Below are 12998 nucleotides of genomic sequence, written 5' to 3'. Positions count from 1 at the left end.
TCCTTTTTCGCACAGGGTATGCAGGACGAGCGTCTGCCTATCCTGCGTGTGGATCTATCAGTTGTCTAACGAACGTACACTTAACGCGGAAGGCAGTCCACTATACAATCAAATGCCATGTCTCGAAGAATGAAGACAGGAGATCGCAAAAATCTAAGTCTTGCATGCATGACAACGTTCAATATGACAAGTATTCACCTTCAAATTATGAATTCCTCCCCGTGCCGACATGTTTTAACATCGATCTTCGGCTTTCGCCCTCGTCGATGAAATATACCACCACTCGGGATAGGTATATCCAACGGTTGGGTTAAGACGGGCTTTTGACTTACTTTTCGTTTCAGGGACATCCCAGTATAGACCAGTAAAACCGTCTTAACTGGAAAATAAAGTCGCGGTGTCGTCCGGATGTTGTCCGGATGACATTTGCCCTCTTCCAATTAAGACGCGTCAATTGGGGTAACGTCCGGACAATATGGAGGTAAATCTCACCCTAGACGAGCCAGGGTGATATTTACCCGGGTGACATTTACCCGGGTAAATTACGTCATCGCCGTGAAAAATGTATACATGTACACAGCGCGCGCCAGCTGATCGCGACGAGACAGGTGCGTTTGTTAGGATAACCTACCCGGGTGAGGTTTTGCGGATGGCTGATTAAGACGGTGTCCAAAAGCTCACCCCGTGTTTTACTGTTTCTCATCCACATGTCGCTCGGGTGAGATCGAAAAAGTTCTATTAAGACGGGGCTTTAGACTGAGACTCTGAGAATCCACGTTTGTCTCAGAAACCATGAGTATTGCGAGAAGGCTCTCGAGACAGACATGTTTGTTTTGTGGTCTGTCTGTCTTATGGGTCATCGGCGTCGTGGTCTGTCGGTCTTATGGGTCATCGGCCTCGTGGTCTGTCGGTCTTATGGGTCATCGGCCTCGTGGTCTGTCGGTCTTATGGGTCATCGGCCTCGTGGTCTGTCGGTCTTATGGGAGCAGCGGCCTCGTGGTCTGTCGGTCTTATGGGAGCAGCGGCCTCGTGGTCTGTCGGTCTTATGGGAGCAGCGGCCTCGTGGTCTGTCGGTCTTATGGGTCATCGGCGTCGTGGTCTGTCGGTCTTATGGGTCATCGGCCTCGTGGTCTGTCGGTCTTATGGGTCATCGGCCTCGTGGTCTGTCGGTCTTATGGGAGCAGCGGCCTCGTGGTCTGTCGGTCTTATGGGAGCAGCGGCCTCGTGGTCTGTCGGTCTTATGGGTCATCGGCCTCGTGGTCTGTCGGTCTTATGGCTCATAGGCCTCGTGGTCTGTCGGTCTAATGGCTCATCGGCCTCGTGATCTGATGGCAAGTTGTTATATTGATATGGAAGTCTCACAGGGTTTAGCAAGATTAGCGTAGGGATTTATACTAGTATACGTTTAAATAATGCGTGTAACGAATCCCCTATAATATCAACGCCCTTCATGGCATCCATGTCACTACTATCTCCCCCCCCCCCCCCCTCCCTCACTTCGACTGTTTTGTTCTTGATATATGGTGATATGATTTAGTATTACCATTACAATACCCATAAATTACTACCAATATACATTGAATTCGGCAAATGTGTTGTTATTTACCATGAGCAGCATCCACGTAAAATCCGTCGCAATCTGAAAAAAAGGAAAAGGAAAATGAAACAACGGGCCTTCAAACCATTACATTAAAAAAACTTGCATCTGTAAATCAAATGAAATATTCTCAGTGTATTATGTACTGTCAAGTGTGGAAAACTTATAGAGATTGTATGTACCATGCGGTTATAAAGTCACATTCCTAGCTTGTAGCCCTAGGATGAATCATTCATCATGTTACCTGCTAGTCACCCACCTAATGCAATGCAATTATTAACACAAAGCATGCGGGGCTGTTTGGTTATTTACAATTATTGGTCAGAAAAGTACGCGCTTCATAATAGGTGTGATTATATGTCTACATTCATCCGATAGATATATACTTCTTATCACAGGGTACATCTTTATAAAGTCATTGGGGGAGAATGTTATAACAGATGAGAGCAGGGGGTGTTTTACAAAGATCCTAAGTCGTATTTGACTCTAAGTTGGACTTTAAAAATATGGAGAGCCATTGTAGCCTTAAAATAAAATATGTTCACAAGCTAAAATTCAAGTATTTTAGACTTTTATAAATTCCACATCAAGAACGTGAAATCTCCTTGATGATAGAAAATATGAATGGTTTGAATCAACATTTTACGCCTTTTAAAATAGTTTTTACAAAATATTTTCTTAGATGCTAACAACTTTCCGCATAATTGTTAAGTCCAACTTAAAAAGATGTTCAACTTAGGATCTTTGTGAAACACCCACGGGACATTTTGTCTCTGTTTATATCATGATGGGCCCCGACAGTCAGCCGGTTACTGTTTGTAACCGAAATAGCACCAGAGTTGGGCCATGGGATGTAAGAACAATGTCTATGTCAAGTGTTAAAGAGATGATGAGGAATAATTGAAACAAGATGGCCAAATTATGTCGTGAAAAAACAGTTAATTTTAGCAACATTTGTAAACCACTGGTATCGAATCAGAGAAAAAAAAAACATTTAAATTTCATTTGGGGACAACTGCTCCCCCTCCCAAAGGCCCCACTCCCTCTCTCCCCAAATACCGCCTCCCCCATCAGTACACCAGTATTCAGGGGTCCACGTCTTCTCACCCCTATGAAAGAACACCCACGCTTTCCCATCCTCTCACAATATTTCCATGATATGCGCGTATCGCTTTTAGCAAATCCTCCATTGATAAATAAAGGGGCATGCGGAATGTTTAGGAATTCAATTCCTGTCCCTTGTCCCCCCCCCCAAAAAAAAAAACTTTTTCATTTTGGGGCGGACGCTCCGTCCACCCCCCCCCCCCCCCCCCCTTCCAGCGCCTACATGGTTGTCCTCCATTAAAGGTCGCCCCCCTGATTAATTAAGAATAAGAGAAAAGTCTACTTACAAGTATATTTTCTTAGAAACACATCTCCAAATGAATCGTAGCGATAGTCCACCCGGCTAAGTATGTGGTATTCGCCATACTCCAGCCACTCACAGTATCGCGTCGCGATCGCCATGTGAAACTGACGACATGTAAACGATGTCTCTTCTAAACACAAGCGGGCGCACTTCTCCTCCATATCAAAAGTGAACTCCTCAAAGTACGTGGCATCATAACTAATCCCGGGAGGATCGGGGAACCTTGAATTGTACAAGTTTGGTATGCGTGTGAACTCGGATAGTATCGTAGAATTACCTGTATTGATGATAGAAATTATACTATTCAAACGGGAACTCAATCTTGAAGGGACCTTGTAACATTGTTCAGATGAGAGATAGTGGTGCTAAGGTAGTGACTTCTATGCTAGATGTACAATTAAAAATAATCTGAAAATTTGAGTGAAAACGGATCATTATTCATGGTACAAATTGGGAAAAACAGATCTGATCAATTCCTTAATTCTCCCAACTATATTATTCTACTTCTATTCTGCTACTTGTCAAAGCCTGTTCAGCATCAAGACAAGGACAATTTAATTACATTTTAGGTGAATGTAAATCGTCACAAAGCAATAAAATGGCTCTACATTCCATTCCAGACAGTTAAGTGTTGACAGATTTTTATAGCCCGTTTTATGTATTTTTCTCATGATAAAACGGTTGTAAAAATTCAAAAATGGTTGGGAGAATTTACTGTTAATCACTGTTAGAGGGTGCCTCACATCGACGCCTTCAAATAAAACCATAGATATCTTTGTGGTTTGAGAATTTGTTCAAAATTTGTTGCATGTCAGAGGGTTAGTAATAGTATAGTAGAAGGAATATAGTAAGTAACATTTTATACAAAAATTAAGCAAATTTTTTCATCAACCTTCAACAATGTTACCGAGTCACTTTGAGAAACTTATCATTTTATAAATGTATATTTTTTCTATTACTTTTATCTATCAAATCAATTATCGAACAAGACTAAAAAGGGTAACGAACATATCGATACAAATTTCGAAGGGGAATTTTGAAAATTAAAAGAGGGGTTTGGGGTCGTTGGGGTTAGTATTATGATTGTTGAATAGTTCGAGAGTAACACGGCTCGCAATGAGTATTTGCTAAAACGGGTAGGTGTACACAAATATATCTACTAAAACGCCGGGTAAATGCAGACAAAATATCAAAGATGAAAAGATACGTATGTTGTGAAATTGCGGCAATTGCGGCAATTACAGCAAAAGCTCATTCGCCACTAAATTGAGCTTGGTGTGTTAAATATTTTGTGATATATTGTATTGTGCCAAAGCAATGGTTTACTCACATGCAGGTATATGGCAGTAACTCCACTCCAATGAACCGTTACGATCCATGTAAAAACACCACGGCCTTTCACGATTATTAGGATTCCGACAATAATTGTTTTCAAATTCTGAAACAAGAGCAATAAAAAAAGTAAAATATGATAATTGTTGCGGACCAAACATCTGAAGTCTCTAGTTTGACAATGCCTATTTCTACTGACTCATAAATTGGTACGTTCTGTCTGTTTACGTGTAAATATTTAAATTCTATTTCAATCAAGGAACAATTTCTGCTAAAATTATTACATTTTATAATTATTGGTTTATGTTTTCAACAGAGGAAAGCACAAATGACCAGGTAAACCGCCCCGTATCCCCGTCAGTGTATAGTCTGCAGGCACAGACCCTAATTTGACACTTAATCAAAAAATCATTGTGCCTTGAGAGAAGTCTAGCCCAGCTACCTACTGGTTGTGTCAAGCAGCTACAGTACATGGCCTATGGTAGTCTTATAGTGCAGACTCACTTTTACGACTGACCAGGGTTTGTGCTTGCAGACTGGTCAGTGTACGCTGGGAGATGTGAGTTACATTGAAGGTTGAATAGAGAAGTGATCAATCAAGAGCCATAGGATTTTCAAAGTATCAAGAAAGTAAAGATAAAACTAGACTTTAATTCGTCACTTTGACGAATTAGGTGATACGTATGCTCATGTATAACATAATAAAGAACGCATTTTTACGATTACATATTTCGTTTACTACTCCCATTATGGTCTATCCATGAGTCAAGTTTCAACTGTAGGGCAGAGGGAAACAGACCAAGAGAATAAGAGGGACGCAAGGCAAAAGAGAGAGAGAGAGAGAGAGAGGGAGAGGGTGAAAGAGAAGAGAGATAGATAGATGCAGAGACAGACCAAAAAAGGAGAGGGGCAGAACATGAGAGGAGAAGTAAAAGAACAAGAGAGAGGAGAGAGAGAGATGCAATTGAGAACAATGCCTTCCAGATGACCATGATTGAAAGTGGTATAGCGCCCCCTTCAGGTATCCGATTGAGGATTGTTATATATGATAATTGACATGTCACCTTTGATTGAATTTTTGACTATGATAACGTCATGATAATGTTAGATAGTCTACATAAATTTCGTGGAAACTTGTCTCAGCTACAACATACTCAATAATAAACAAAATCCAAGCAGAAATATCGGCGATATTGCTCAAAACACAGGAATGTAGAATCCAGATTTGAGAAAAAGTCATCTCCCATAGGGATTAAAAGCAAAAAGTAATGGATTAAGTGAAAATAGGGTAATAATAAAGAAAATAGGGTTGTTTATTACATTATTTGCGATTCTACGTGTTTTAATACTCAAAGGAGATGGTACAGTGAAAGGTCAACAAATAAAATGAAGACAAATAATGTTGGAGACACCCGGACTCGAACCATGGATCTCGAGGATGGAAGTCGAGTGCGTTACCGATATACCAAAACATTTCCCATAGCGATTACACGTAAACGGGAAATGGAATTCTCAAATCCTACTTTGCAAGTGAAATATGAGCATAATCCCGGCATCTGATCGAAAAATGAAAGGCACACGTGTGATAGATTATTGTCTCAGCTACAACATATTCGAAGCTCAGCAAAAACTAAGTTAAGACAACGGAGATTTTGCTCGTGAAAGACAGGAAGGTAGAATCCAGTTTTGAGAAAAAGTCATGTCCCATAGAGAATACACGCAAAATGTGAAAAATTGACATGCCTCCTTTAATCGCAAACATACGCCATGATGCCTTTGTCAAAGTGAAAAATTGTGGACACTATATTTGTAGATAATTGTTTCAGCTAGAACATATCGAAATTTGAAAGAAAATCAATCAATATTTACAGAGATACAATCAATTTTCAAAAAATATGCTGACGTCATAACATCCAAATTAAATTTTTGAGTTTGGAGGACATTATGGTGACGTCATGAGTTAATTGAGGGTCAAATGAGACATGAAATCATATTTACGACTCATAATCTATCTAAATATAAAAAAATATTGGGAGTTCCTATCTATTCTGAAGGGTTACAAAGAATTTTGTATAGGCATCTTTTTGCTCATGTATTGTGGATAAAGATAACGCAGGTCCGCGCGCACTGTCAACTTTGACGGACGCTCATTGCGTTATTAAAAGATGAACAAGTTATCAAAATGCTTGGAAAAATGTGCCAAATAAGATGATAGAGAAAATTCGGCGATTCTAGGTTGCAAAATGCTAGTACGCGCAAAAAACGCGCGCGCATGCGCGTGTGCGTGATTTTTTGTCATATGCTCCAGATGGCCTGAAACGTATGCAAAAAAAATTTGGCATGATTTAGAGCATTTTAAATTTTTGCGCGCGCGTAAACGCGCGCACCTACGCGTACGCGCATTTTTACGCACATATATTGACCTCAAATTGACCGGACGGATATTGACCTTGATCATGACAAATATGAATGAGAAATGGCTTTCCGTTATGAAGATATGATCATAAGTTGATTTTAACAAAATGGCGTCTAGATGACGTCACGATAATTTTGAGTCTTTGAAAAGTCACGCAGTTCTAAGTTAGACTAAGATATATCATCATTGAAAGTTTCATGACAATGGCTTTATTCAGTCTTGAGATATCCTGCGAACAAAATCGAGGAAGAATAATAATAAATAATAAATAATAATAAATAAATAAATAAATAAATAATAAAAATCTTGACGAAATCAAAAGGTGATACGTAGACTTCGTTACGTATCACCTAATTAGAAATCCGTATACATAAAATGTAGAAAAATGTCGGTGACATTCTTGCCAACTTACATTCTTAAAGATGAGGGAAAAGAAACAGTCGTGATCGTGATTACATTGTGGAAGAAACTGATTATATCATACAAGTGGTTTGTGTATTGAAACTTTCAGCATGATAATACATTGTGCACTACACACAGGAATGGGTATATGGGACTACCCACAAATATTTGTGCGTAGTCATGTGGCATGAAAGTTGGTCCAAACCTTTATAGTAATTTCTCGTCAAACTGTTCATTTGAGGAGGTATAGAGAGTAATTCTTTTTCAGGAGACATTTTCTACTATGATATGATAATTATGAAAAGAAAGAGAAAGAAAAAGCTTGCAATTTTTTTCTTTCTTATTTACAATTGCTGAACTATCTCTTTAATACATAGCTTGTTTTGGGTTACGCGTCTTGGTTATTTAATCTGATGAGGCTTCACTATTTCTTTGACGAAAAGGAAAAATTAACAGGATTCCAGAAGTTTTGAGATTTACTTGAGAGAGACAGAAATAATCGTCCTAAATTTGTTGTAATTTTAGTATGCAATTACTATACATCTAATAAGCTGAAGGAGACAATTGCAACATCACTTTGAAGGCACCCTTCTGAATACTACTTGTCACATCTGGCTGGAGAATACAGCAAGCATACGGGACGTGAAGATAATATGTAATCTCACTAAATGCAATCAACCTTTGTGTTAACTAGGCGAAACGCTGGAGAAACTTATGAAATGCTTCATAAATATTGAGTCTCTGATGACCTGTGACTAAATTTAAATTTAGAGACGAAGAGACAGAATGCCTAATGGAAGCATCCTGGCACCCCGGACCCAAGAAGACTAAAAGAGCAAGTTCACTATGGGAAGCTCATCATGATCCCATGATTCGACAATAAGGGTATCGTCTACATTCAAGTTTCCCTCTGGCCAGACAGTCAACAAAAATTATCATTCGGAGGTTTTGATGTAGTTCAAGGAAAATAGTTCATGGCCAGAGTCCCCAGCTCTTCATACCAGGTCGATGGCCCTGCAACAGACCATGAATCAGACCACAAAATTCCATCCTGGTAATCAAGTACCTAATAATAATAATAATAATAATAATAATAGCTCGTTCCTATATAGCGCTTTTCAGGACCGCAGGCCCTCTCAAAGCGCTTTACAGATATATATTTTTACCCTGGTCATCGGATTCAGGCTTATCAGCAAAAATGTTTGCATATTCTCCACTCCCTGGGGAGCATTCTAGCCAGGCATCATTTTAACAAGCGCACACTTGCTAATCTATCTAAGCACATTATCTTTCACATTCTACCGGGTACCCATTTAACACCTGAGTGGAGAGTGGCAAATGTAGAGCAAAGTTTTGCCGAAGGACATTAGTGCCGCGGCGGGACTTGAACCGCGGACCTTGTGATTCACAGTCTGTTGACATATCCACTCGACCACGACACCTCTACGTCCACTTGACATAGATGGACATCAAGACTGTCCCTCACCCTCCCCTCCCGTCTAGGCTTTGCTCAATGTGACTCTTAGTTGCTCCCCAAGCTGAAGGAGAACCTCATGGGCAGTCGATTCGAAGATGGAGATGAAGATGAACAAGGACCATGGACACTTTCACTTTGGAGCACTTCCAGGAGTCTGCGAGAAGTGGCTGGAGCGCTATAAGTCACTCTGAATTATAATATAATTTTATATATATTTTGAAATGACTAAATGTGTCTCCTGAAGAAGTCTCAAAACTGCTGTACATGATATACTCCATTGCTTATTATACAGCGGAGTATTTGTTAGATAGACGGGGGGCATGTCTGTGGATGGATGCCAATAATAATGTTAATAATACCTGTATCGGGATACATGGACACATTCCAAGATTCAACTATGACGTCATTCCAACGGAGGCACCGGTATCCATTCTCGGTGTACCGGGCTATCCCTCGATAGTCTGTCCCGTTTGTGCTCGGAGGGTAGCACCCAGCGTGTTCTGTGGATACAAACAAACAACATCCAGGGGCCTGTTTCATAAGACTTGTTATCGATAACATGTGCTGAATTCCCATGACAAATTTGCTCTAAGCCAATCAGATGCCACGATTTCAGTAGGTTATAACAGTAGCTTGTAACTTGTTATTGATATCACAAGTCTTGTGAAACAGGGCCCAGATTAGTATTACTTCATAAAAGTTTGTCAGCGTTGATACAAAGCTCAATCAGGATATTGTCGGTAAAATTGCGCTGCCGTCGGGAAAAAAGATAAAAGGGGGAGGGGAAAAAAGAGAGGGAAAGGGAAAGAAAAGAAAAAAGAAAAGGAAAGAAAAGGAAAGAAAAGAAAAGAAAGAAAGGAAAAGAAAGGAATGAAAGGAAAAGAAAGGAAAGAAAAGAAAAGAAAAGAGAAAAAAGAAAAAGAGGGAGGAGAAGAAGAAAGGAAAAGAAAGAAAAGAAAGAAAAGGAAAAAAATAGAAAACGGAAACAAAAGAAACGGGGGGAGAGAGGAAAGAGGGGGAGGTAAGAGCCTGAGAAAGGAGGAGTGGGAGTAAAAGAGAGAAGGGGGTTGTTGGGTGGAGTCGTCTCGTAAAGGGAGCAAGAAAGACACGGGTAAATATGTTGCTGTGTCGGGTCAGCTGTGTCGGTATTCTTGCTCGATCCTCGTGTACTATATCAATGCAGAAGTTTGATGTCGGTGAGATGTATATTGTCGGTCGGCCGACAAGTTTTTTTCCCTACGAACTGTGACTTTTTATCCGCTGTGATGACTTTGAGAGTGACTACAACTACAATACTTGTATTTTCGCGAAGTTTCACTTTCCTGTAATATCAGCTAAAGAAATCAGAGGTTTAAAATTTTCGGGGAAACTAAATTCAAACAAGGATTAAGGATCAACAACGGTACGACGAATCGTCTTCCTTTCTCTATATTTTGATGAAACGCCAAAGCTTCCGCGCTTCGCGCAAGAGGGGAAAACTGAATTCAGACAAAGAGGGCTTATTAAGAGTCAAGAACGGTACAACGAATCGTCGGTTCTAGGACAATTACCCCCTGGGCAATCACCCCCCGGAGAATTACCCCCCGGAAAACTACCCCCAAAGGACAATTACCCCCTGGAATATTACCCCCCGGAGAATCACCCCCCGAGGACAACTACCCCCCAAGGACAATTACCCCCCGGAAAATTACCCCCCGGAGAATTACCCCCCGAGGACAATTACCCCCGAGGACAACTACCCCCGAGGACAATTACCCCCTAGGACAATTACCCCCCCGAGGACAATTACCCCCTAGGACAACTACCCCCCGAGGACAATTACCCCCCGAGGACAATTACCCCCCCCCCCCCGATGATAATTACCCCCGAGGACAATTCCTCGAATGACAATCACCCCCCCTCCCGAGGACAACTACCCCCGTGGACAATCAGGATTCAATAGCAAAAGACGATCTGACACATTGAGAGATGGCTACGAGCCCCTAAGATCCCCTGCATGAACCCATATTCTTTCAAATACTATATCTCGTTGTCTTCCTCATTACTACACATTTATGCAACGCCAGTGCGGTTGCTCATTTCCACGAAGGATATAAGTTTTAGGTAATTGTCCAGCGCTTTTCAAAATGCATAAAAATACATTTCTCTGGAGCAGCGTTATTTTAATTTGTTGTTAGTCACGGTACCCTCTTAAGAAATGAAAAGTTTCTTCCAAATCCCAAAGTCTTTGCAGATTATTAATTTTGCATGACTCTGGCTCTCGTCAAGTGCTATGCACACACGTATGGGCACATTTAAGAATAAAAAGGAGAAGACATTTTCAAACTGGTAAAAAATTAGTTTGTAATCCACACACTAGAAACTATTTAAAGTACTGTATGCGGGCACCTTGCCGCCAAATGTACATAAATAAAAAGTGATATATTCGGTCATGATCTTGATACACGAATTTGAGGATATTCGGGCCTCTCGTTGCCCTTATTATTTGCCTTGCATTTGGATGCTAACACAACTAACACAAAAACAATTACAAGTAATAAATTCTCATGAAAGTTATTTCATCATCATCAGTGATAAACCAACAATACCGAAATACATAACGCCTTGAAGTATTCTATTCAAAGAAATCATTTAAAGGCATATTCCGTCATCATTCCACTTTAGTATCTTCAAAATTTTATTTTCTCATGTAATTACATATTTTAACCGTTTCTGGTATTTGATATTTTTACAAAATCAACGTTTTCCAAATCATTCTCTTGCGGCACCCCGGTTGAAAAACGCTGTGCTGGCGTTATAAAATCAAATGAGATGAATTACCAGAGAGCGGATATTTATTTTCTTTTGACATGGCACCGTACATATAACTTGAAGGCAATTTATATTACAAAATAATTTGACGTACACGAAAACATATTATACTTCAGCATGACAACAGAAATAATAGATAACGTGAAGAAAACCTTAATTTTGGATCATGGCATGGATGAGGGCCCATTATACATACGAAGACAAATACACGATCAGCTGATTAAAAAAGTTACAGAGGATGCATAAAGGAAATCTTATATCCTAATTTCTTTGTTGTGCCATTGATGGTGAGAGAGGCTGTAACGCGTACTCATCTGCGCGCAATGTATTGTTCAATTTCTAAGAAATGTAATTTCTGTTATTTACTCGGTAGCAAAACTACAGGGGAATTGGGCAACCTCCACCCCCCATATCGAATTGAATAATTTAAAATGACTGAAATGAACTTCATAAATAACAAAGAAAATGAAGATTTATGCAATTTTCTGTAAATAGCAATTTGGAGAGAAGCTTGCGTTATACGTCACAGTGTTATAAATTCCACGGGGGTGATTGTCATTGGGGGTAGTTGTCCTCTGGGGGTTATTGTCCTCGGGGGGGGGGGGAGGGAGTTGTCCTCGAAGGGGGGAGGGGTAGTTGTCCTCGGGGGGTAATTGTTCTCGGGGGTTGTTTTCCTGGGGGATAGTTGTCCTCGAGGGTAATAATAATAATAATAATAATAACGTTTTATTTACCCAGGGTAGCCACTTCAGTTATGAAACTGCTCTTCCAGCGGGCCCTGCATAACATAATATGTTATTACTACCCTTCTCCAATCTAATATGCTGAGCGCCTAGCTAGAAGGCAGAAGGTCCCATTGTTATAAGTCTTTGGTATGACTCGGCCGGGGTTCGAACTCACGACCTCCCGTTCATGAGACGGGCGCGGCTCTAACCACTGAGCCACCATGCCCAGTAGTGTCCATGGGGGGTAGTTGTCCTCGGGGGGTAATTGTCCTCGGGGGTAGTTGTCCTCGGGGGGTAGTTGTCCTTGGGGGGTAATTGTCCTCGGGGGGTAATTGTCCTCGGGGGTAGTTGTCCTCGGGGGGTAATTCTCCGGGGGGGAATTTTCCGGGGGGTAATTGTCCTTGGGGGGTAATTGTCCTCGGGGGGTAATTCTCCGGGGGGTAATTTTCCGGGGGGTAATCGTCCTACGGGGGTAGTTTTCCGGGGGGTAATTGCCCGGGGGTGATTGCCCAGGGGGTAATTGTCCTGATACGCGAATCGTCTGCTTTCTCTAATAATTTAAGGAACCATCAAAGCTTCCGCGCTTCGCGCTAAAGGGGGAACTGAATTCAAACAATTAGGGCTTATTAATAGTCGAAAACGGTACAACGAATCGTCTTCTTTCTCTAATAATTTAATGAAACGTCAAAACTTCCGCGCGCGGGAGGGGGGAAACTTCATTCAGACAAGGATTAAGACTCGAGCACGGTTCAACGAATCGTCTACTTTCTCTAATAATTTAAGGAAACGTCAAAACTTCCGCGGGAAAACTGAATTCGGATAATGATTAA

General features: G+C 40.8%; 1 protein-coding gene across 4 annotated transcripts in view; it reads right to left on the bottom strand.

Moving 5' to 3' along the window:
* Positions 1 to 12998, bottom strand: part of LOC756881 — a 95363-nt gene that overhangs the window by 52504 nt on the left and 29861 nt on the right. For all 4 annotated transcript variants that reach the window (XM_030989146.1, XM_030989144.1, XM_030989147.1 and 1 more), the window contains exons 5-8: positions 8992 to 9132; positions 4336 to 4443; positions 2989 to 3282; positions 1607 to 1639 (exon numbers count right to left, since the gene is read on the bottom strand). In XM_030989146.1, the coding sequence (XP_030845006.1) occupies positions 1607 to 1639; positions 2989 to 3282; positions 4336 to 4443; positions 8992 to 9132 (576 nt within the window). The remainder of the gene's footprint in view (positions 1 to 1606; positions 1640 to 2988; positions 3283 to 4335; positions 4444 to 8991; positions 9133 to 12998) is intronic.

This window comes from Strongylocentrotus purpuratus, unplaced genomic scaffold, assembly GCF_000002235.5.
Source record: "Strongylocentrotus purpuratus isolate Spur 01 unplaced genomic scaffold, Spur_5.0 spur5_scaffold_18, whole genome shotgun sequence".
NCBI lineage: Eukaryota > Metazoa > Echinodermata > Echinoidea > Camarodonta > Strongylocentrotidae > Strongylocentrotus > Strongylocentrotus purpuratus.
The sequence above is the reverse complement of the archived record's forward strand: the minus strand, read 5'-3'. Positions and strand labels throughout refer to the sequence as shown.